At 38.5% G+C, this 25,659-nt stretch overlaps 1 protein-coding gene across 1 annotated transcript; it reads left to right on the top strand.

Annotated features, from left to right (window-relative positions):
* Positions 1-28: 28 nt before the first annotated feature.
* On the top strand, positions 29-19,052 carry POLR1D (RNA polymerase I and III subunit D). Its single transcript, XM_085321769.1, has 3 exons — positions 29-78; positions 9,467-9,541; positions 17,691-19,052. Coding segments are annotated over exons 1-3 (351 nt in total). The 5' UTR covers positions 29-76; the 3' UTR covers positions 17,965-19,052.
* Positions 19,053-25,659: the final 6,607 nt, after the last annotated feature.

Below are 25,659 nucleotides of genomic sequence, written 5' to 3'. Positions count from 1 at the left end.
GCGGCGGCGGCGGCGGGGGCAGAGGCAGGGCAGAGCTTTCCGCACCGCCTTCCGGAGCGTTGAGTCTCGCCGCATCATGTACAGAATAATAAGAACGTTTTTTAAACCCTCATTACTTAAAAAATACCACATTTTGCGATACGTGGCGATAGCATTCGGCAGGATGATTAAAAAAGTGCTAGGTGGCTCGTCTGTCAGCAGTTAGGCTTACTTGGTAAAATTGCAAAAGAAAAACCCCACACAGGCTTGAGTGAGCAATGGGCTSAGTGAGAAAAAATTACCAATTTTGTTTTTCAGTGTTATAGATGTTTGCTAGTCGAGCAGTTGTTAAAATGATTCTGTTCTTTGTATTATGGCAAAACATCTGCAGTCCTTTTATCCCCCCCCCCCCAAAAAAAAAAGAGAGAAAGAAAAAGAAAGAAAGAAAATGCTTCCTGCCTTGCATTTTCTTTGGATGAGCTGATTTGTTTCACTGTGCATGCTGAGCTGTGGTATTCCCAAGCAAACACTGTGGATTAAAATCCAGATTTTRTATCTGCATATTCAGTCCCAGCAGGCCTCTCTTACTCCCTGGMRCAGGTTGCCCAGAGAGGTTGTGGAGTCTKCYTCTCTGGAGATCTTCAAGGCCYGCCTGGAYGCAACCCTGTCTAACACRCTCTGGGTGGCCCTGCTGAGCAGGGGGGTTGGACTAGATGATCTCCAGAGGTCCCTTCCAACCTTACAGATTCTGTAATTCCTGTTTAAGTATGTATATCACAGGTAGATTTTTTTCTTATATAATAATTCTATTTATTGCGGGTTTGTCTGGGAAAAGATGGTTAGTGTGGTGGGTTTTTTGACATGGTTGCTTGAGCTTGGTTGTATTTTTCTGACAGCTAGAAAACTTACAGGGTAATGATGAGGCTTTCTGAACTGTTCTCATGATTCTTTCCCTTAACTTTAAGAAACTCTTCTTGAGGCTGTAGAAAACAACTTGTTTCTTTCACTGTTTATATCTAGCAAGTATTTTAAATGGGACAAATGTAGTGAGGTGATCAAAGGGGTAGAGAGCATAAAGCTTTTTAAGAGGCTTTTAATTCTTGTAAGCTACTTCTGCTCTCAGAGCATCAGTTTAAAAATTAAAACTTCTTTATGTGTGAATATTGCTTTTATGACTACTATTCCAAACTTATACCTTTATTTTTAATCATAGCAAATCTAAACTTTGTTACAGCTCCTTCTATGTTCAGTTTCTCTTCTGCTCACTGCTGAGATGCAAAGGGCTTGTGGTTTTCTGGACAGTTTGGGCCACAGCTGGTTACACCCTGGTTACAGGAGATTGCTGCAGAGTCTCTTTCTGACTGTCTCCTTTCCACGAACCAGATTCAAAGTTTTGCCCTACCTCTTATTTCAAGCTGATGATCAATTTATTATTCCTGTTTCATGGCAGTGTGGTAGATAGGAAGAAACTCTGTATTTCTTTCCAGAGGATACACAGAAGAGTCTAACTGTCCTGAATCTAACCTTGAATCTGTGCTCCCTGCTTAATCAGTTCRTTACATATTATATGCACAATATAGTAGACTTGCTGGCTACCGTTTCCTGTCCTGGATCTATCTTACACTTCTTCATTAGCTAGGTACTTTTTCATACTCTCAGTATTCATGAAAACTCTTTTTCTTAGTAGTGTCCTGATTTCGGTTCTTGCTGTGTRCATTTAGATGTCATATTTGGACATTTCCTAACATGCTTCTCTGTACAATACCCAATAGTATAGTGTTGGTCTTTTGCATTACAAACATGGTTTGTTAGTCTCACATCAAGTGATCTACTGATCATGCTCGTGATAGGTCAGATCCATGGCTGTTGTAGTTAGATTTTGTAATTTTGTAATTTTTGGCCCTTTAATATTACTTTGGCCTACAAATAATGGAATTTTTATTCTGCATCCACAGTGTAGCTATGTTAGGTAGATTTTTTGTGTTCTGAAAATGTTTTTTKGGGGGAATATTTTCCATCTTTCTCTGAATTTAGTCTTATCTCAAAGCACAAGCCTTCAATAACAGTGTAAGGCTTTTTGTATGTGTACTTTTGGTTAATTTAGCATAAAATAAGTTTATAACTATTTTTATGCATTTTTTCAGATCTAAAGTAAATTCTGTGTCCCAGACTTCCAAACAATGATTTATTCAAAGAAGCCAGTTGTCCCAGTTTTTTGTGACCATCTAAAGAGAGGTCGCTCCAATCTACTTGTTCAGTTTTGCCTCTACTGCTAGAATTCTTGCTTTTATTCTTCAGTTTTACTGTGTCTCACTCTCACTTTGTCTTGTGTTTGAAGTTTTCCTCACTTTCACGGAACGTGGTAGTCACTACTGAAGCTGAATGCTTAATTGTGTTACTGTGTGACTGTTGCATACTTTGGGGTTTAAAACCCTAAAAGCTGTAAATACCTCAAGTGTGTAAAATATTAAGCAACATTCTGTTAATATATGATCCAAGAGAAAGTAGAAAAAGAAAAAAAAGTTTAGAAATCAGCTACTGGGAATTATTTATTTTGTGTTTCTCCCTATAAGCAGATGTACTTGCTTTTCCTGCTTAATTCCTATTGAATGCCCTTCAGGATATGATAGAGGTGACCATTTTCATCCTCATCCAAACTATTCCCCAGCAACTATCTTCATGGATCTGTGTATTCAAAGCACTGAAATAGTTCTCTGGGAATAGGAGGTGAACTTAATATACTGTGTGTCCGAATTCTTTCATAATCAATTCTGTCTCTTAACAGCTATGGATATTTCACAACCTTAAATATCATACTSTATTAGAATTGCCTACCAAGCTTGCGTGGAGCATTATGTGCTTGAAAATAAGCATCTCTTAAGGAGATAATGTTCTGTAAGAACAGATATATTCTTGACAATCAGTAGTCTAGCACTTCTGCTGTGCAAAAGTTCCAATTATAGTTTCCAACAAATAAATTCTATGCCTTAGAGAAATTAGTTAATATCCCTTACTAATCTTTTTATTGTTCTTAGGTTAAAATCTAACTGTCGTGATGCTTAATTCAATATTTAATTCTTTCCTATAGTAGTGACAAAAAAGTGAACTGCAAGCTAAAATCATTGTTTGAAGTTTTGTGGTATCCTCACTATTCAAGCTGTTGAGAATATCASCACAGAAATGTGCTGAAAATAGGCTTATCTAAATAAGTAAGAATCCTGGCCTAGGAAGAATTAGAGCATGAACATGCCTGATGTGGGATGTTTTTGCCTTTGAACACACTGTAAGAAGTGTGTGGTGAATTTGTGCCTTTTTTTGTTCTTGTTTTCAGTTGTGGCTTAGGCTTTATTTTTGACATTCCCTTTCACCAGTGTTTGTAATAAATGTGCTCAGATAGGACAAATTAACATACAGGAGTCAGTTATACAAACATCAACCTTCAGYGTCATTCTTCTATTGTAGCAGGCAATATCTTCAGTCCTTTGCTTTCCTGATATCTGATTTTTCAGAGGTAATTAAAATGCCAATGGCAATATCTACTTCAGGTCCTGTGCGCACTCAAACATAGTGTACATAGTTAGCATAGAAGTACTTTGAGAAAACTGATGGAGAAACTGGCTGTTCTTCCTGGGCATGTAGCTTGCTCTCAGGACCTAGAGTACTTCAGAAAGTAGGTTTAAGCATTCAGTGATTTCAGAGCTCCCTGCAGCTCAGTAACCTAACTTTTCAGGTTGAACACTAATAGTATAGAGGGCAATCAATTATTAATGCCATGATGGTCTTTGCAGAAGATTTGTTTGATAAAATAGTCTCTTACTCTGGGAGATGTTATATGAAATTGTATCTGGATATTGTCCTCCTGCTCTCAGATCTGTGCATTTCAGTAGCTGATTCTGTGCAGTGAAGTAATTCCAGCAAATATATTGCCAGTATAGCYCTCTTTGGGCTCCTTAATGAGATGATGGCATAGGTGGAGGTGGCGATGCTGTCTATAATTAAAAGCATCCAATCTTCTCTATAATTATATGCTGTTCTCATTGCCTGTAATTTTACATATACCTATTCATTACCAGTTACTAATTTTTAATCTATATTTTTTGTCATCTTCAGCAAAACAATGAAAGCTTTTTTCCTGAATGAGGAATAGAAAACATATGATTTTACTAGACTGCGCAGCCTTTAACATTCTCCCATTCTTTAGGCACATGCATTTGTGCTACCAGTTGTTAGAGTTTACACAATGGATATTTTGCTCGTAACCTTAGAATATAGAATAAAAGTCTGATCCCTAAGAAATATGAATAAACTTTGGTCCATACTTTCTTGTAAAGATAAAAACACTCATATTTATACCTTAACGTTAGTGTAGTTCTTTAGGGAAGTTTCATTGTTCAAAAAGTATGCCGTAGCAAGGCTTTGAGTGGTGCTTGCTATTCTTGTTATAAGTGATGCTAGAATGATGACAGTGTTCAGAAATGTGTGTGTCCCCACCCCCACCCCCTTGGCCTTCTTTGGAAATAGTCGATTAATTGCTGCAACTAATGTTACCTGTAGGTCCATCTGTGTTTAGTGTCCTCTCGTGAAAATTGTGTGTTRTGTTCCCTTTGCTTATATTGCTGCTGTTGGAGTTCAGTCTAGCAGCTATGGGAATGTTTGTATTGTGACCATGTTGTAAAAAAGAAGATAGCTAGGAATGCTGAGTTCCGAGAGTCCTTTAAAAGCAAATGTAAAAACTTCGTTTGAATATCTGTAAAGCTTTTAACTTTCTCATATAGAGAGAGTATAAGGTCAGTGAGTGGACACACATTACTTCAGAGATGATCTTGAGCATTTTTCCCCTTGATCTTCATGCCACTCAGCTGACTGTCCCTGCAAGTCAGAAGGGCTTTGTAGAAGATGCAGTGATTAAAAATAATGTTAAAAGATAAATGTTAGGGAAAATAATRTTGGATAAGAAGGGAAGATCTCTACTCATAAGGCTGTAAAATAGGTGTCAAGTCAGTCTGATCTGTGGTATAATCAATGCAAAGTAAGTATATGTCTCATACTTCATGGCTTATAATTTTTGCATTAGTTAGTAGAATTTGTGTCACCATATTAATATATTCTGATGCACCACTAAAACTGAACTGCAGCTATTTTTTATATATATATATATATATATATATGTATATATGTATATATATATTTGTTTCAGGAGTGCTTTGTAGTTCAAATACTTTGGATAATGATTTATTTATAAAGATAATGAAAAATATATTAGCTTTTAATCTGCCTCCTATTTGGATTTCTTAAAATCAAATCACAAAGTTCAGTAACTACGGTAGTAAAAGTATTTAGTATYCAGGTTGTTCAAGTAGCAAAATCTGGGTCTAGATTAAAAAGTGAATTTTGCCTTAATGTTACTGTGTGTGACACTCGTATGTGTTCTTGTTCCCACAGCAGATCCTGTGTTTCTTAAACTTTTTATGGTCTTGGGAAATAGCTGCCTCACATACCTAACTGTCCTGCCTGGGAAGGCAGCAGTACTTGACAAAATTGTGAAAGCTGAAGTTGCCATGTTGCTACCTGTCCTCAATTAAAGAAAGAAAAAAGGAGAGGGAGGGAAAATTTGTTCTAGACGCAAGTGACAACGAAATAGCTAGTAGAGGTGACAACTTAATATGCAAATTTTCAGTTTTTAAGAATGGCTCTGACTACTGCATATACAAAATGTCCTTGAAAAAAATCCTAATACCTAGGTCCTGGCTGTTACTAAACTAACACAGGTAACCGCATGAAAGAGACTCTTGTGATGAAAACTGTAACCAGTCTGTCATTAATAGATTAGTGAATAGGAAAGTGATACAATAATTTTTCTTTAGTGCTTTCCTRCTATTGTTTCTATGGAAGTCGTAGACTCCTTCTGCAAAGCCCTTCAAATGTACAGTATCAACCAGAAAAGTTAGAATTTGTGGGTATTTGCATACCTGTCTGGCATAAATCTCAACTTTTTCTGGGAGGGATAGTTTCTCTTTGAGACAAAGAAATACRTAATTATATGTTGATCAAGGATTGTTTGTATATTATTTGAGAACTTGTGACTGAATCTGAAGGCTTAGTTAGGAATCTTTCGATGGTAACTTCCTGTTAGAAGTGATAGAGGAGCCAACGAGAAGAGATACGCTACTGGATCTCCTACTTACAAACAAGGAAGGGCTAGTTGGAGTTGTGAAGGTTGGAGGCACCTTGGGTGCAGTGATCATAAGATAGTGGAGTTCAGGATCCTGTGAGAAGGGAGAGGGCAGTTGGTTAATGTTCAAGGATCACCTCCTCCAAGCTTGAGAACAGTGCATCCCAGTGAGCAAGAAGTCAAGCAAAGGGGGCAGGAGAGCTGCATGGATGAACAAAGAGTTCCTAGCAAAACTCAAACAGAAGGTGGAAGCAGGGACAGATAACCTGGAAGAAATGTAGGGATGACCTGGAAGGAATGGAATGACTGGCTGGGTAGATGAGGGGAGAGCAGTGGACGTTATGTACCTTAACTTCAGCAAGGCTTTTGATACTGTCTCCGATAACATCCTCACAGGTAAGCTTAGGAAGTGCAGGCTGGATGAGTGGACAGAGAGTTGGATTGAGAACTGGCTGAAAGGCAGAGCTCAGAGGGTCGTCATCAGTAGCGCAAGATGGAGGCCTGTAGCTAGCGGAGTTCCCCAGGGCTCAGTACTGGGTCCAGTCTTGTTCAGCCTCTTCATCAGTGACCTGGATGAAGGGACAGAGTGCCTCCTCAGCAAGTTTGCTGATGATACCAAAATAGGAGGAGTGGCTGATACACCAGAGGGCTGTGCTGCCATTCAGGGAGACCTGGACAGGCTGGAGAGTTGGGTGGAGAGGAACCTCTTGAAGTTCAAACAMAGGAAGTGCAGAGTCCTGCACCTAGGGAAGAATAACCCCATGCACCCGTACAAGCTGGGGGCTGACCTTCTGGAARGCAGCTCTGCAGAGAAGGACCTGGGAGTTTTGGTGGACAACAAGTTAACCATGAGCTAGCAGTATGCCTTTGTGGCCAAAAAGGATGATGGTGTCCTGGGGTGCATTAGGAACAGTGTTGCCAGCAGGTSGAGGGAGGTGATCCTGCYCCTCTACTCATCCCTGGTGAGGCCACTTCTCRAGTACTGTGTCCGATAGAAGAGACACATGGAGCTACTGAAGCAAGTCCCAAGAWGGGCTACAAAGATGGTTAGAGGACTGAGCATCTCATATGAGGGCAGGTTGAGAGAGCTGGACCTGTTTAGCCTGGAGGAGAGAAGGCTGAGAGGAGATCTTATCAATGCATATAAATATCTGAAGGGAGAATGTAACAAGGATTGGGCCAGCCTGTTTTCRGTGATGCCCAGTGACAGGAYGAGAGGCAATGGGCACAAACTGAAACACAGGAAGCTCCATCTGAATATAAGGAAAAATCGCTTTTCTGTGAGRGTGATGGAGCACTGGACCTGGTTGCCCAGAGAGGTTGTGGAGTCTCYATMCCAGGAGGTGTTCAAAAGCTATCTGGACAGGGTTCAGGTCAACATACATCCAGCAGGCGACCCTGCTGGAGTAGTGAGGTGATGATCTCCAGAAGTCCCTACCAACCTCAGCATTCTGTGAGTCTTCAGCTAAATTGTTGCTTGCCAGAAATAATTACAAAGTGATGAAGTAGTTCCATGATACTTATCTATCAGTATAAAATATGAAAACTGTATTCACGCAAAACTGAAAAGTAATTGTACAAAATGTAGCTATACCTAGGTGTGTTTTACAGTTGCACTCATTTAGCACCGATCTGTTTTTCATTACCAAGGAAAAACAAGAAGTGCCCAAAGGCTGTGCAAACAGAGGGGAAACTATCACCAGCCAATCTGAACAAATGGAAATGTCACTGATCACTAATGTTAAGGGAGCCAGTAAAGGCTTATGTTAAAATCGTAACAAACTGAAGAAGGCTAGGTCTKAACTGATAGATATAAGCTGCTATATATCTGCCTAAAGCCTTCTCATTAGCTACTGAAGGAATTTCTGAGCTATTTATCTTCATTCCCTATTATGCATGAGCCATGTATGCATCTAAAGCTAAAATGCCTTGTGTTTTGCTTAAAGACTTCAATAATCTAAATTGTAGTAAACTGCTGTGTTAGATGTTTAGAGCCCAGCCCAGCAGTTCCATGTGAACAACTAGCCAGTTAAATTGTTGATTTTTCTTTTCAGACTTGYTTCTGTTATTAGATAGTAACTCTTGACTTTTCTAGTCTCAAACTTGGGTTGACACTGGAATTGGTACTCCATCTTTTTTTTTAATCTGTAACTGCAAAGCAGCAAAGTTGTGGTAYGCTGATAATGCCACAGGAATTTGATACAATGGGACATGGCTTCCTAACAGCTTGAGTTGAAATCTGTTGGCTGTTACCTTTTTTGCACRGTTTAAAAAACACTGTACTACCAAGATGGTGATTGCCTTGCTGTGTAGTCTGCACACAATTGTCATTCTGCCRCATTGTAGCTAAGAGAGCTAAGCAATAATTTTCCTTTTTTATTAGCTGCTCCCTTCGATTATTCAAGCCTGCCTGTTATCCCTGTCACTGTTCTTAATKCTTAGCTTCATACGTTGTGTCTTAGTCAGGTGCATAGCTTTCCTTTTCTGTCTTGTAGTTCTCACTGGTTGACAYGTGTACTTGCTTACAGTTCACCAACCAAATTCTTTGCTTATCCATTCAATTTATATAATATATGACTTGCATTATGCATTTACTGGCTTTCCCATTAGCTTCAAGAGTGTACTGAAGAATGGTTACTTAAGTTTCACTGGTGATTGAAATCAATTAGTGAAAAGAATTTGAACACATTGCAGGAATTTTGCATAATTTACACTCTCAGATGGCTCTTTATGTGAACATAGTTATTTAATTGCCTGGCCAGTTTGTTTTAGAGGATGGTATTAAACTAAAGCTCCAACAGTCATTCTGGGTCACAGTGGATCACAGTCACACAGGTGACCTCTTTTCTTCCACTGTTACAACAAAACCAGTGCAGTTTAACAACTAGTAATTGAAGTAATAGAAATTGTCAAATACGTGCTTGCTGTTTTATTAGTGTTGCTTAACTAGGCTCAAAATAGAAGAACGAGAACCTAAGTGAAATGGTAGCAGGGAAGAGYAGTCCCAAGATGAAGTGACAGGGGCTGTGTTTTCAGTGCAGTGTACCAAATTTGCACGCTTTATTTCTGTTCTCCAATTTAAATTAGCATTGTAATTGTTTATTTGCTTCATCTTTAACTGCTTTTAGTATGTTAATTTTTTCATAATCTTGCCTTATAAAATACGAATTATATGAAAGTCAAGTTGATTTTGATAGCCTCTATTCCCCAAAATGATTTAAGCAATGAACTTCCCCCTTTTTCACATAACATGCATAAAGTGGCAAATTCTCATTTTCCTTACGTGGTAACTTTTTTTCCTCCCTTTGTATTTAGGAAAGCTGTGGAAGAGTTGCTTAAAGAGGCAAAACGTGGCCGAACCCGAGCTGAAACAATGGGAGCCATGGGATGGTAAGTCAGCATGCAAATGAGCACAGAACTTGCTATATTTTCTTAATATAAATGWCAGGAGGAAATAAACATTAAGATTCAGGTATTCATTTGGGAAAAATATGTTTATAGATAGGTAAGAAAGAAGCTGAAGAAAATTCTGCCTGTATAAAATTGCTTGACTAAATATATTAAAGGCAAAGCAATTGGAGAACTGAGAGTAGCTTTTGTAATGGTGTTTCCTTGTAGTAGGTGGAATTGCAAACTTYAGACTGCAACATTACAAAACAATAGCAATCTTAGGTAGCTTTAATGTGCATATATTTACTTTACATGATGGCCACATATGGGTTGGATTCTGTTTAAATTTTAAAAAATTGGTAGCATAACACAGAAACAAATCCCCTAAAACAATAACRTAATAATAATAGATTTCCTTTAGCAGTGTATTCATGTGTAAATTGCAGCCAAAAATTAACTTAAAATATAATCCAGTTTTAGAAGGTATTGTTTGAGACTGAAAAAAAACATATAATCCAGGGGCTAAATTGTTTAGTGGGTGGGAAAAAAAGTCATAATAGGGAGGTTTTATGTGAAATACAGTGTTAATTTTAATGCATTATTTCAGTTTTTACAGCTAGATTATTGTGGAATGTATAATGTATTATTAGAGAAATGACAACAGGCTGAGAGGATTCATGCCTCTTAAACTAATSTAAATGACTGATGAGAAGCTATCTGATCTAGGGATGTTCACAAAAGCATAGCACACCAGTTGAGTGTTAAACCCATTTGTAGATAATGTCTGGCTTCCTCTGCTGACACTATTAGAAGATAAGCCTGTCCTGTTAGTGAAGTTCTCAACTGATTTCTCAGCTATRTTTTTAAAGTAGCTCCAAAGCTCGTTAAAATAATGTCTTGCTCTAAAAGGTTAATCTCTTATGTTTTCGAAATATATTTTATATTTTTGTGTATTTTACCCAGTATTTCTGCTAAGCATGTGATTTATACCATTTATGCTGAAGTAGTTGAATTAGTTTAATCCCTCAGTGCAGTTACAGCTATATTGACATCACATACTTTTACCCTGTGAGCCCTGTTAAAGGGTGATGTAAACCAATACAGATCAATTAGCACCATGAGGTGCAATATGCATCCATTTACTGTGAATATGAAGATAATTCCAGGTGTGGAGACTGAGCATCTGTCAGGAGATAATCAAGCACCTTAGAATCCTGTGCAGCGTTGTTGCTTCCACCTGTGCAATCTGAAATACCTATCAGTATTTGCATTACTATGCACAGGCTTTCGCTCCCAGCTGTTTCTTACTGCTTGTCTGCATGAGCGTAGTGGTCACCCTTAAGCGATTGTGTTTACCGTCTTAGGGAGTTTACTAACACCTAGTGTCCAAGACCTGCCAGAAGAGGAGATAGCTGAGGATGATTTGCTCTTAGAACAGTTTTAGATTTCTGTTCTGTTTCTGTTACAGCGAAATAGTGGCTTGTTAGGCCAGAGATTATGTTAAAGATTTTGGAGAGAAKAGGATTGTCTGGAAGGTTTCAAGCTGAGGAAGGCTGTTGACATGGAGGTTGGCATGAAGATAGCCTGAACTTAGAAGTAAGGAAGTAAGCATACTTTTATATGTGGAGAATACGAGAATAGCTGTATGGAATCAGATGAAAGATCCATTGCTACAGTGCGCTGTCTTTATTTGGTAAACAGCCAATGTTTAAGAAATGGAGTAAGTATGCAGCAGTACTTCTTCAGGATAATACTTGAGCTTCTGGCAGTCTGCACCTCAGGATATGCTGCACTAGAGATGATATTTTTGCATTTGATGTCTTTCCAGGGATTTTTCTTCTCTGAATTTGTCCATAGAGAGATTAATGGTTGTAATCCCATCTGTCACAAATCTGCTGCTGTAGAGTTTGGCATAGGCTAGTATATAGCCGGTGTGTGTGGCCATAGGAGAATATAATGTCCACCATACGCGGTTTCCCAGCAAGTCTTTRGTGTCTAGTTATGCAAGCATAGAGGCAGATTACTAGTGGGAAGCTGCCACTGCTTTCAACCACTTAAAGAAATTTATTAATATTTTTGGTGCCTGATTCCTCTGAACTGGTCCAGCAATTAAATGTTGCATATATATGTGTAGGAGATTAGATAACCAATGAGGTATTTGGAAGAAAACCTACGATGTTCTGTTGAGTATCAGCCYGCAGCAAAGTAATGGCAGCCTGCAGATGTAAGTAGTGTTACAGTAAATCCTTACAGGCTTCAGATTTCATTCAGGGCTGACCTGTAACCTTGTGATTGTAAACTACTGAGAGGAGGGTAACAGCTMTTTTGAACTTCATGGATACCAAATGAAGCATGCAGAAAAGTTTATCAAATGTATACTGAGACCAAATCTAGAATATCATGAATGGTAGGGTAGAAGCAAACAGTCAGGGATATCACCAATGTGACCAAAGCACAGTCTTAACAAGTAAAGCACAAAGCCTGTCTTCCTTGCYAAACCCAAAATGCTTACAGGTGTGTTTAAGGATTCCTGGGCTTCCCTCAGCCCTTCTTCAGAGGGCATATACGATCCTGGAGAAGTGATGCACAAACCCAGGTGACATCCAGGGCAAGTCCATCCATTCTCCGTTGGTGCTGGATAGTTGAAGCAGCTCAATTTACAAAGAAAGATCTGTTCTGCTGTCTCCCTTTGGGTAAGAAGCAGCAGAGGCTGCTGCTRCTCATACTCTGCTGATTCCAGTTTATGTTGCCCTTCAGCAGCTGTYAGATATGGGAAATTCACTTCTGGAGTCAGCAGGATTTGACAGGAATGAGKTAAAGGGATTCGGAGAGAACTTTTTTTGGCATGCCATTACAAAGGATAGCTTGGAGATTCCTGTGAGTGTTGATAGCAGCATACCTTAGCAAGTCTCTGTATGCTGTTCTGGGACTGCTTTATGATTCATACTGCCCACATTACTGTCCACAATGAATATTTCTCCCTAGCTCAAGTGCACTGCCTCATGAAGTTCCCCAAGTGCCCCTGYATAACCTTTGCTGCCTCTTCATGTGAGATGTGTGGTAAGCTGTTGTCTGAGCTTGAGTTGCAAGTACCAAAGCTAGCATAGCCAGTTGTGTCATGGAAAAAAAATGTACCAAATAGTCATCCTTCAACCCACAGCTTCTGATACAAAGACTCAGCCTTGAAATATGGAACATTTGCTAGTATCTCTTCTGATTTGGAAATACTTTACTGATGTTACCCTGTCTTCCAAGCTTGCTCTTGGCATAGATAGGTGCTGCAACCTATCAAGATCAGATAGCAGTAGAAGAAACTTGTCTTGAGCAGGGAGATTGGTGGTGATATCAAGCAAGAGCTTATGCAGGAAGGGAGGTTGTCTGGGATTCTCTGGACATAGAATATTTCTCAATATTGCTAATGGGCTGCACGAACTCTTGGCTGGTWAAGAGTCCTATCTCATTGGTCTCTATGCTCTCAGGACTTCTTAGATTGGTGACAAATTCATCAAAGAAAAACTGAGTGTTGGTATTTGCAGATCTCACATTACTAGCTCTTGTGTGTTGATTTATTCCTCAGATGTTCTTAAGATCCTTGTTCTCGGCACTGCAGTATTGCTAGTTCCTGTAGTTGTTCATCCTTATACACTGTACCACCACAGTGCTGCTTATCTGGAGTCTCCTGCCTCTTTATGATACCATATGGTGTAGGTCCTTTCTCTATAGTTCTGCTTCAAGCTTTTGTAATTTTATGATTTGTGGAGTTAATCATGAGTAAGAAAGCGTGTGAGAAATGAGGAAGGAAGAATCTTCTTTGAAGCTGTCTTCATCTCTGAAATACTAAGCGAAAGAGAACAGAATTTGTCTGTAACTTAAGTTTGATCTATGCTATTGTGATTCTGGAATTTTTGAGTTGAGGAAAGAGATCAGAGCAGCTCTCTAGAAGTTACTACTTGAAGGGCCAGTTGGATCCAAGGTGAGAAGTTGTGAACAGAGTTAGAACATTTGAAACTGTTGTCTAATTATCAAGAATAAATTTATATATAAACAGAGAGCATTTAATGCAGATGGAATAAAGATATAAGATACCTGGGGACTTGCACTGTGTGCCCTTAGGTAGAATTAAGCTACAGACTCAGATTCCCTGTATGGTTTTGTCAGCCCTAYGGGTGTAATTCATAGGCTTCCTTCTAACAGTAGAGCTGTGTCCATTTTAAGGGGTTGTTCTGTTTTAATTGAAAAAGGCAATTAAAATGTCCCAGAAGCTACATGTAGACAAGTTCAGGAGGCAATAGGTTTTTTCCTCCAATATATAGATTTGATGTTTGAAGATCCCCCTAGCAAATGCGGTATGGCTGAATTTAGTCTTTTTTGGCTTGCTCTGAAAGCTCACCTAAAATAAAATATGGAAAACAGGATATTTTTAGATAGTTTGTTCAACTGTGCATTGTAAGAGTAGGTTAAGTTTCAAAAAGTTGATGGACATTAGAAACATTATTTTTAATCCTATTTCTTATAAAGCACTCCTAAAATTGCTGTCATGCCTATAGATAGAATCTATTCAATACCAAATCTGCTCATCAGAAGTATTGCAGAATACTAAATACACTCAAAAAGAGCTTTGAGAGGCAAAAAGCTTTGAGAGCACTGAAATTCTTTCACTTTATTGCATCTTGTCTGTGATTGAATGGATGTTGCATGACTATGCAGAAACAGTGGAATGTGATTCTACTAAATCTTTTCACTTGAACATAAAGAAGAGGAAGAGTGTCTAGACAGAGGTTGCATAGTAGGTAAGTTAAAAATTTCTAATCAGAGCACAGATAGTAGTAAAGTCCTGCCAGCTGTATATAGCTGCCAAGACAACATGTAAGAGCTTGCACAGTCCTTCCAAACATCCTCTTTTGTGAGATTCCTTATGAAAGGACTGTAACCTAGATTAGCTGCTGTGGCAAAACAAACTCTGTCAAATAACAAGCTCCAGCTGCTGTTTTTTGTCTTCAGTTGCTCTTATTTCCTGTAAAATACCCTTTTTCATGGCAGCTTGGGAGTGTCGGAAATGTACTTGTAAGTTCATGCATAATAAACCCTGTTATTTACTGGAAAAATCTGATTTACTCTATATACCAAGGTTGTTTGATATGTGCAGCTACTCATCAGAGGTTCATGGTCCTGTACTCTAGCATCTTAATCAGCATCTGTCTGTTTTATTAATAAGATATTGCTACTGTGCTAAACTGCAGTGCACTTGATGCCAGGTATTGGCAGAAAAGCAAGGTGGCTCACTTGCACAGAACTTGTCTTGAAACATCAGAAGTGTGATTAAGATTTCATTTAGGCTTACAAGAATTTTTTTTTTCTGGTTCATAATGTGAAATTGTCCCTTCTTTTGGGAGAGGTGACTTGTTTTAGGGGTATGTGATGTTTTAGGTATAAAAACACCATGTCTTAGCTTATCAGAATGTGCAAATAAAAAAAACCCAAGTGTGCCCTTGATTGAATCCATTGCTACAAAACTGGAGTCAGTTTTGAAAACTAGACTGCTTTAGAATTGCAGGTTTGCATGTATTCTTTGGTCATCTCCGCAGTCTCTGCTTCAAGCACACTTGAGTTTGAAACTTTGCAGTTCTTTCAACAGTTCTTTTAAAAGTAATTTTTTAATAGAGTTTGTTTGTTTTGCCTTTATCTGTTTTGTGGAACTGTTCACTAGTCAGCAGTATTGTGTTCCGTCTTGCAGAGGCTGAACTTGCCTGCCAGTCCTTCAGAATTTACATTACAGGGAAAGCTGTCAGTGAGTTGAGCCCTGCAGGAACAGACCTACAGCAAGCCACAGGCTTGCCTTAGGGGAGATAAGCAGTAGAAGTATCCTGCAGTTTTCTAACCAATGGAAACGTTGCCGAAGGTATCAGTGAGTTAATACAGTTTACCTTTAATCTTCACAGTTACATGTATAGCATGTTCATAATGTAAACGTTATGGACTTGTGTGTATGCGTTGTAACATATGTGTATACTCATACCCCTTCAAGATTTAAAGGCACAATTTACTTCATTGAAGTCTGAGGTCTGTAAAAGTAAGGATTGATGCTTCTCATCAGTGCTATAACTTACTGCTGTTATATGAAAGTGCAGTGACTCATTTTACTGCTGTGTGATAGTGAATTGATGGCATCTTTTAGCTGGCTCTGAAGCCCTGCCTTCCACATCAACTTCTTCCATTCTCACTATTGCTCCAGTGGCATTCAGAGTGCCAAAAATAAATAATTTTTTTCAGCAAAGTGGATTTATTTTGGGCAGGTTGTCTTATCCTGGTGATATATTTATTAGTGCTTAATTGTTACATTAACTTAAGAAAAAGCAAGAAGAAAAGGGCAAATGTGAAATAGTTGAAGTTCTCATCAGGATGCAGTCAGGAAAATGCCCTCATATTGGTAGGGTATGTGAGATAAAACAGTTTAATATGGGCCTAAGACACAGAGGTTTTAAATCTTCTCTTTTGTGTTATGCTTTTGAATGTCATCTCTGCCATGGCATGTTGATCACCGTGTTCACAGCTGATATAGCCTGMAATGGAAACTCTATTCTACTGAATAACTGTTAACCACATATTTTCATCAGTAATAGGACTGGTGTATAAATATTGCTACACTAGTGTACAAAACAGCTATACTTGTGTGTGTATATATAAATAGATCTAGAGGTTTTATGTTTTTTTTTTTAACTGGGGCTTGAGCATAACCATATAGATTGACATGCAGAAAGGTATCGAATAAAAGTTTACAAAACTCTAAAACTAKTTACCCTGTGGAAATCTATCAAGAAATAAGTATCGAAAAAAAAACAGTGTGATTGTTCAATGTATCTTTCTGAAATGACTTGTGTAATTGTTCTTGTAAAAAAATACTCAAAGAAATTATCGTCAATGCTTAACAATGAGAGCTGAAGTAAACACTATGACGACTTGAAAGTCTCGTAGTGTGCTGAATAATCAGACGTGATCTTAGTTCCAATTTTTCTACTGTTCTACAATTTGATACCTCTGATTATTCAGAGGTTAAAAAGGCTTTTAAATCCTCAGGGAGTAGTTTCTACATTTATATGAAATTTTTTAGTAGACTGGATAATCCTAACATTGCACTCTTAGGATTCATCAGCTCTGTGGCTGATTCAGTAAGTGACACTGATCTCCAGCATTTCTCCCTTTTTAGAGTAATCCCTTAAGTTCTCCACTGGCATGCGTGCTCTAAAAATATTTGTGAACACAAACAATACAGTACTTCCAGCCATAAACAGTCTTCAGAATGATTTCACTTTTTGAAGAAAAAAAATCTAACTTGGATTTATTCACTTCATTCTTTAAGAGATGACAAACTGAGAATAAAGAGCGCACAATTGTTACCAACAGGATAAATCAAGTATAAAATACTTGTTTACTAAAACCAACTAATGTGCAAAAGTTGACAGAAGAGAAGTCAGAAACARTAGATGAGAAGCTGAATAAGGAAAAGGGCTAGAGAAGTATCTATTTAAGAAAATGAAACTTATTATTTTCCTTGGTAGACATTTGCCAGATGTAAGTTAAATTTGATATGCCTTGTGTATCTATTTTATTGCTGTATCTGCTTCAGTTCTTAGTACAAGAGTGCTTTTATTTTCTAAATATTTCAGTGCATTAAATAATGCGGACTATAGGAGATTGTCATCTTGTAAACCATTCCTACTTGACTTAAAAAGGTGTTTTACATTACTTTAATAATTATTATTAARTCTAATGATTATTAAATATTAATTATTACATCTGATTACTGAAGAGATAAGTTAAGCATTGACAAGCTTAAAATTTGTTTGTTGTCTCACAAGGGTACATTAAACATTAGCCTTGCCTCATGTGCTTCCTCCTGCATACTCATTGCCTTGTGAAAAAAYTTGTGGATTTTCACTCTGTTAAAGTAAAATAATTTTTTATTAATTTGAGTATGATGATAGAATGGGGACAACCTTGAGCATGTCTTTCTGTACTGAGAGTTTACACTAGGTGGCATGCAAGGAAAGCCAAAAGCAGAAAGCTATCTTAAAATTATTGAGGTTAAACTTTCAGACTTGTTTCAGGTATTTTTGACATGTCTTCTGATTACTTTTAAATGTCTTTACAGGTTGAAATGTCCTCTTGCTGGTGCAAATAAAAGATTTCTTATTAATACTATCAAAAACACATTACCCTCTCAAAAAGAGCAAGACCAAGAACGTGAGCCTAAGGAAGTCAGTCAGGAGCCTGAGCCAAACAAAAGCAGGAAGGAAGAAAAACCAAAGAAACGCCGAATTCATCCATACACACCTAGCTTTCAGTCAAGAAGAAGAGTCAGCTACTCTCCTCCTAGGCACCGAAACAGGAACCAGCACACAAAGGATAATTATGAGAAGCGATAAAGTAAATGACGAGGAAAGTGATGAGTACATGTTACAAGCCAAGAATGTCATTAAATGTTGGACTGCAGGAATGTTTCAGTTTTTCAGACAGAGATGCTGTTCAAAATTGATTTTTGAAGAKAGTTGCTTTTATGAAAAGTAACATTGAGGTAGCTATATAAGACTTTTCTTTGGGACCTTTAAGAGAAAAGTGAAGTGCAGCATAAATCTTTCAATTGTTTAGGAACAGACATTACCTTCCCTTTGCTCCTTTCCTCCCTCTCCTTCTGATTAACCGTAGGGTCTTGGTAATGGAGCTTGATACATGTGACACTGTCTGATACAATTTCTTTAGTCACTTCACTCTGCGAGAAATAAATTTAAATTAAGCAGAAGTCTGTTTGTTGTGTGAAGTTGGCATAACTTCTTTGCTGCTAAATCGATAATGAAGTTTTGCTTGTTTGGATTCATTTAGTTTTCCAGAATCTTAAAGAAGGGAGAATTGGATAATACCTGGCCATGCACATACATTTTGTGTAGTATATAAGAATTTGGTTTCTTTAGACAGTATCAAAAATACAGTTTTAAAATGGGCAACACTGGCTTTACCTCCCTGGAGGAATTCCAAGGAAATACTGATTCTGCTTGTTGTTATATTAATCACAAACCTGTCACAGATAATAATGAATATTACCCCTAAAAAGCCATAACTGCAATAATTGTCTCTGTTTAGACTTCCCTCTGTAAGGACGTAGTTTGAACAGTTTATTGTCATGGTGCTTTCAAAACAAACCTTGAAGACAAAATTACCGCGTCTCTCTCCACAACTATGAAGTTTCTAAGTAGATGTGTAATACTAGAAATGCAGAGAAGATATTTAAAAACAGTCAAATGCTCACTTTCCAAGTCTATGTGACAATATTGTAGTGGTGCCGTTCTTAAACTTATGACTTTGAGCATCAGCATATTCTATGTCTTTTTTTTCTGTCTGTAATGGAAATATGTGAAATATTTTCTATTTCAGTATCCTCAGAACTAAATGTTTTGAACATAGATTTCAGGTTTTGAGTTTAAGTGTGTTGACAATAAAATCTAATGTGTTAAAGTGCTTTGTGAAATTCATATTTTTAATGGGTTTCTTATTAAACTGAAATGGGCATATGTCATCTAACAGAAAGGAGGGTCAGTGTTTCAAAGTCCTTCCATGTTGTGCCAGAGCAAAGAGTGCCACCTATAGGTTAATCTACACGTTGTAGTCTTATACTTGTCTGTCTTGAAAAGATCTTGTTAACCAGGTGAAGGACAGACTGAAGTGGAGATTGACTGTGACTGAGTTTTGATCTAGTAGCAGAAATTACTATTCTCAATACTGGGAAGGCAGTTAAACTGATGTAGAGGCCACCAGTGACTGTTAAGGTCATTGTATCCATCAAAGCGGGATACTTTTAGATTTCCACGGAAAATCTGTAGCTACTCTATTTATCTGCAGAGACCATAACACTGTAGTAGAAGTTGTCCTAGCCTTTCAAAAAATTTCTGTTGATCTACGTGGGAGCAAAGGAAAAGTAGTATCCGTGGAGAATCTAGGATTGTTGAGATTTTAAGAAAAACATCCAGGCATCTCTGGTTTAAATGATCAGACTTTGTGTCCAGTCTTCATTTTGCTCAACATTGCTTGTTTCCTCCTTAATACTTCCTTTTGAAGAACACTACCTTTAAAGGTGTACCAACCAGCCTCTACGCAATGGCAATGCTGGATATATGTRGCTTTTCATCAGAATATTCCCCTCACTGTTGCTCAGGATTGTGGCTGGAGATATTCTGCAGTCCAGGTGCCTGTGAACTCTCACCAGTGTAACATGCAGTGGTAATATGGTTTTCTGAGAGCTTTTCACACTTGGACCTCCTGACACATCTTTAGGAYAGGCATTGCTGTTGACTTTTCATTAACTTAAGGCAGGCTTCTGGGCAGGGAAGTGATTAGAGTATGCTTTCAAAATCAGTTAGGTTCGGTGATGGACWGTGCTTCCATACGAGAAATGCTGAACTGGAGAACCTGAAATAACCAAAAACAGATAACTGGAAAGTTTGTCTTCAGCAGCAGTGGTAGGTTCCATTTTTTTTCTGACTTAGAGAACATAGCTGTATTATTAGACTTTTGTAAGTTGATATTGTATTTCATAATGTCTTTAATAAGGGCATATAATGAAAACTGTGCTGTTCAATAACTGTTATTAAATCAAGGCAAATCTTTACTCGTTTTTTAATGATCAAAAATGCTACATAAAGCCATGTTTATATTAAAAACTGTCTGCTGTTCCTGTTGCACAACACCAGCATCACAATTATAAGATATCTTAAAGATAGGATTTAATCTCTGAAACATGAATTTGAAGGTGTCTTTCAAAATACATTATCATCTTCTGTAACTCTAAATGCTTGATAGTCATAGAAATGCCCAATCCTTTAAAAAGAAATTACATATTCTTGGTCTCAACTTCCAGAGCATTTCAGCMTAGTAACTCAGATGGGAAGGAAGTGCACCTTATGTTAATATTACTACAGTAATACTTCAAAGGTATTTCTTGTTCAGCTGTGACCTGTTAAAGTTACCTTTATAGTTGGTATTGCTCTTGCCATAGCTGCAAGAACTTTTTGTTAGTTTTTTTTTATTGTTGTGTTGGACAGAAATCCTATAAAATGTCTGTTTTCATCAAGCTGATATTGAGTGTACAAAACATTGTAAAAGAGGAAGAGAAAACACTATAGATTTTATAGAATAATTTTATTAGTTTTGACTACATATTCATTCTAGAAAGGGTTTAAAATCCAAGTCAGGGATATAATAATGTGCAGTTCTTCTTACATTCATTGCACAGCCTCTTCTCTTTTGTAAATCCAATTTGAGTTATTTACAATGAATCATAAAAGCCATGAACTTCCAAGAAAAGCCTAACAGATTTTATGTATAACAAGACTTAAAGGGAAAAATAAATCCTGTTTTTTAGACTGATACAAATTTATTTCACAGAAGGTTTTCTGAGGTGCAGTTGTAACTGCGTTCTTTAGAGATTATGAAATATCTACTGAAAACTACTTAACAAAGGAGATGTAAATGTTTTTAGATCAATGGAATAATGTAGCAGGAGGGGGTGGCTTTTTCTGCACAAACAGAACTGTTTTTTGTGTTTTGTCTGCAAGTTGATCACTGAGAAACATGTTTCTTCTTCTGCCCTATCAGAGCTCTCATTAATAATTATGTGTTTTCAGTTAATTAAACTGGAACAACAGAAAAGCAGACTGACTTTGAATAAGTAGCAAGAAACATTTGGATTTCATTTAGAGGATTTTATTCAGTTTATCAGTAGAGTAACTGATCCACCAAATCTTTATTCATGTGAGTGATCTTTGCACTTGCAAATAATCCTGTTGTAGCTCACAACCTATGAATGAAACTATCTTGTCTGCATTAATATGCACAGTCTTTATTTACCATTAACTATTTCCTATTGACAGTCAAAGAGGGCATAGCTCCAATCAAAAAAAAAAACAAACAAACAAACAAAAAAAAAGTTTGCAAAATATATATACATACATACACACTTTTTTAAACTCCTAGATAAAATACAGGAAAAAATCAACTACTTTTTTGCTAGAATACTTACCAGCTTCTCTGTCTTTCAAAYGAACATTACTGATATATCTTTCTTATTTGTTCATATGTCAATTCAATATTGCTTAAACCCTACATTTATCAAAGGTGTATTTAGTAACTCTTGAGTACTAACCCTGAACCTTATAAAATGTTCCTGGAAGGTGCATCTAGATGGAATCTCAAAGACTTGAAGCTTCCCCTATACACAACCAAACTCAGCCTTCCTTTAGCAAAGGAAAGCAGGAAGAGTATGCTATTCTTTGCAGAAAATTGCTGTTCGTGCAATATTTGCCCCTGCSCCAAATTTGGAGTGTTGCATTATGACTGGAATATCAAGGTAAATTCTTTGACTAAGGAATGGTGCGAGTTCTTTGTACTGCTCCCGAGAGCATCCTCTATGTTTTGAATTAAGATGCCTCCAGTGCATAGAGCTAACTACAAAACTGGTGTGGGAAGTGACACAGTGGAAAAGGGAATACAGACCCCTGTAATGTGGGCATAGACTTCTGGAGATAAGAGTTCGGTTCTCTCATCTGCAACTTGTCTGGTCTTAGGCACTTTTTTTTTGTTTGTTTGTTTCTCTGGATATGTACCTCAAGGAATAGGTTCTGCAGTGTCATAAGCTCTGTATACCGTATTTCTCACCTACTTTCTGTCCTCTTAGCTGCTTTGCAGATAGCTATCAGGTCATCAGTATGACTGGTGTGTGATAACATCACAGGTTTGTGCAGCCCTGAGTCCTACAGACCCATGGGGCATCGTAGCTATGAGTCTCGCTGTAGATGTGGGCACACCATGGCCACTGTGGGTTTGGCAGTGAGCAGCACAGGTTTTGGGCCTCCTCTGTAAGTAGGAATGTGAGCATGTGGCTATATGAATATGCAAGATAGGTGCTTTGAGAAAATAACTAACTTTAAACTTCATTTCAAAATCATCAGGCATTCTGCATCATTCAGGAAGCACCATTGCAGAGGTGTTCCTGCAGGCTGGAGAACAGCAACAGACTCTTGTGCACTTTCATTCCAGCATCATCATGGGCTGGAGCACGTTATATTGATGTAGCAGATTGGTGACAAAGGCAAAAATCRCTATAATCAAAGCTATATCAGAAAGTGATGGTAATAGCATTGTTAATGGTATGTATGAGAAAAGACTATCCAGACTACAGTAGAAAATCAGTGTAACAGTATTTAACCAGCTTCTAAGGCTACAGGTACAAACCCAAAGGGCGCACAAACTTGCTAGAGAGCAGGAAAGTGATCCTGCTGCTGCCTCCCACTCACCTGTGCCAGCTCAGCTTTATGTGGGAGGATCCTTGGTTATTACATCCCACACAGGACATGTGGTCTTGGGTGCCAAGTGCAACACAGTGGCAGGGGAAATGGTTTTCCTTGGTTTCTGATCAATCCTGATCAGTCTCAGATCTCCAAACTATACATGTGTTTGAAGTTAGGATCTGTGCTTCTGTAGGCAATGTGTCAGTGCAGGTAGACTTTGTGCTAAGATGACAAAAGTTGTGAGGCTAAAGACATAAGCTCTAGAACTCCTTGGACTTGACTCTGATGCTTGTCACCAGTGCCTGATGATTAGAATAATGAAAGCTAATATATACAGCAGTTATTCAATCATTAATACTTTTGAATTATATGTTTAGCCATTTTCAGTAAAGTTTATTGTCTGGAGATCCTTCCTTGGTTTGTGCCTGTGTCACAGCTCAAGCAAGTTGGCCCACAGCAGGACTGCAGCTTGCAAAAGTTAAATTTTGTCATGGAGCTTTTGAAAGAGAAGACCACCGTATGAAAGGGACAATACAGGAATGTGGCCTGTTTGCTTGGGTGCTCGGTAGCCCGGGTAGTCTCAGGCTGATCTCGCTTCTCCCCCCTCCCAGTCGGGAGGGCATGCGTGCACATGCAGCCGTGCATGTCTTGCGTGCAGCTTGCTAGAAGGCCCAGCCAGGCCCTCTGCGCTTGCCTGGGTATGCGGAAGGACATAGTGAACAGCTACAGAAAGTAATGCAGCAGAGATATTATATGCAGCTTAATACCAGCTGTGTAAACAGAATGAAAATCTGTTTTAGGTAATGYGGGTTGGCACTCTGCTCAGTATTCCGTGTCTACTTAGTTCTCCAACATTTTTTGGAGAGGAACTGCCTGTATCTGTCAAAACATTTCCCAAAGGAATGAGAATTTGCCCAACAAGAGCCATTCAAAAAGCCTCAGGGAGATAAAAATGCCAACAAACAGCTAATTCATAAGGCACAGCAACAAAGGACAGTTCATGACAGGAACTGTTGTTAAAATGCAGTAATAAGAATACTAAGAAAGGAGTATAAGACACGAAGAAAAACAGGGCTGAATAATAGCTGTTGCTTTGTCGTAATTCTGAATATTATATTCAAATCGAGTTTTCTTCTTCTACCATTTTCTTAAACTTGTAGTAATAGCAAGAGCCAAAYAGAAGATAAGCACAATAGTTGGAATGGTCAATCTGGATGCCTAAAATGAAACTACTCTATACATGATAGACTCCTAAATTAAATCTTCCATCTTCATCCTAATCAAGTGTGTTGCCAAAACATCAGAGCTACATTTCTGGGATTTCATGGCTTTGCTGGTTCAGTTTCAAACACTCCTCCAGGTCGTGCTTGACTACTTAGTGCCTGTCTGAATCCCTCTATATGCAAGAAGGAACTTGCAAAGTCCTTGGAGCCCCCAAAATATCTTTTTTTCTAGAAAAGCATTTGGATTCTGAATATTATTTTCTTCTTTCTCTCCTGATACTGATTTACTAAGCCTGACGATGCCTCAAGGAGTTTATCCTGGTCTGGCCTTGCTCCTTTCCTGAGGGTTTTGGGAGAGCATAGTGTKTGAACCTGACTACCAGAAGGATCTCCATCACATCAAGCACCTGAGGCCATTCTGATTAAGTAAATCGATGGGACTGCCAGGAAGGCCTGGGCGAAATGGATGATACCATATCTAACCCCTCATCTGGTGTAAATTAGTGACATATTGCAATCAGCAGGACTGTTTGGGTTTGCACTAGTGGAGGACCTACCTCTGTAGCCATCTTGCAGCTGATGGATCAGAGGGAGAAAAGCCAGAAGAGCTGCCTGGACCTCTGTCATCTGCAACTACTGGCAGCCTCCTCCTCTCCCATTCCCCCTCCCCCCCCCCAGGATCACAATTTGCATACTCCTTCTCCCAGCTCTCTTGACTGCCCATTCAATGACAGGATTTTGCCTAATGGGAYATGCCTCACCTTTCCTTGCAGATGGTGACCTCAATCCACCCCTGCCACCCTCACTGTGAGAGAGAAGGCACCAATGGAATCACAATTTCAGACAGGCAGGAACCAGGGTTAGATAGATTCCCACCCGATGTAAGTCAATACAGAAAMGTGTGCTCAGCCAACAACTTTGAGGGAGATGATAGTGGAAATTTTCTAACTGTTTGAGTCCTGGGAACCTTAAACGCTCCCTTGTTTCATCATACCCTAGCAGAGATGTTCAAGGCAGATACTCCTTGCAGCAGAAGGGAAGGGAACTGAAGATGTGCCCTCTTCCAAGCTAGTTTGGTAAAAGTCAGAGCTTGCATTTTCCCACTATATCACCAGGCTTGTACTTGGTTAGAGAGATTTGAAAGGTTTGGTATTGAAACATTTAGATAATGTTTTGCAAATATGTGCAAGGAAGCTCAGCCCTTTGCTGGCCTAGTCAGAAGCTGTTTGATTTGGTTAACMTGGTGTTAAGCCAGAGCAGGGTAAACCAGCTCAAGCTTTGTTTGTACCAAGGTGACGCTCTAACACACCTTCAGATCTGCGCAGAGTTCATTCTAGCCTTCCTGCAAAAGGCACTGTAGACCTGCATGAAACGTGCAGTGATGCCCGACTCCTTGCGACATCTCCCTGGAGCCTCAGCCACCTATATGGAAATCCTTTTCCAAGGATGGCTCTGGGCTTGCTTATTCAATAGATCTTGTTTGGATTTGGATATGTGCAGGAACCTTCTCCTTGCACTGGAGAGGAGTAGCTCAACCTTTCCAAAACAAGCATTGTTTCTG

The sequence above is a fragment of the Rhea americana genome, unplaced genomic scaffold (assembly GCF_003343005.1).
Source record: "Rhea americana isolate MKP2758 unplaced genomic scaffold, rheAme1 scaffold_71, whole genome shotgun sequence".
NCBI lineage: Eukaryota > Metazoa > Chordata > Aves > Rheiformes > Rheidae > Rhea > Rhea americana.
The sequence above is the reverse complement of the archived record's forward strand: the minus strand, read 5'-3'. Positions and strand labels throughout refer to the sequence as shown.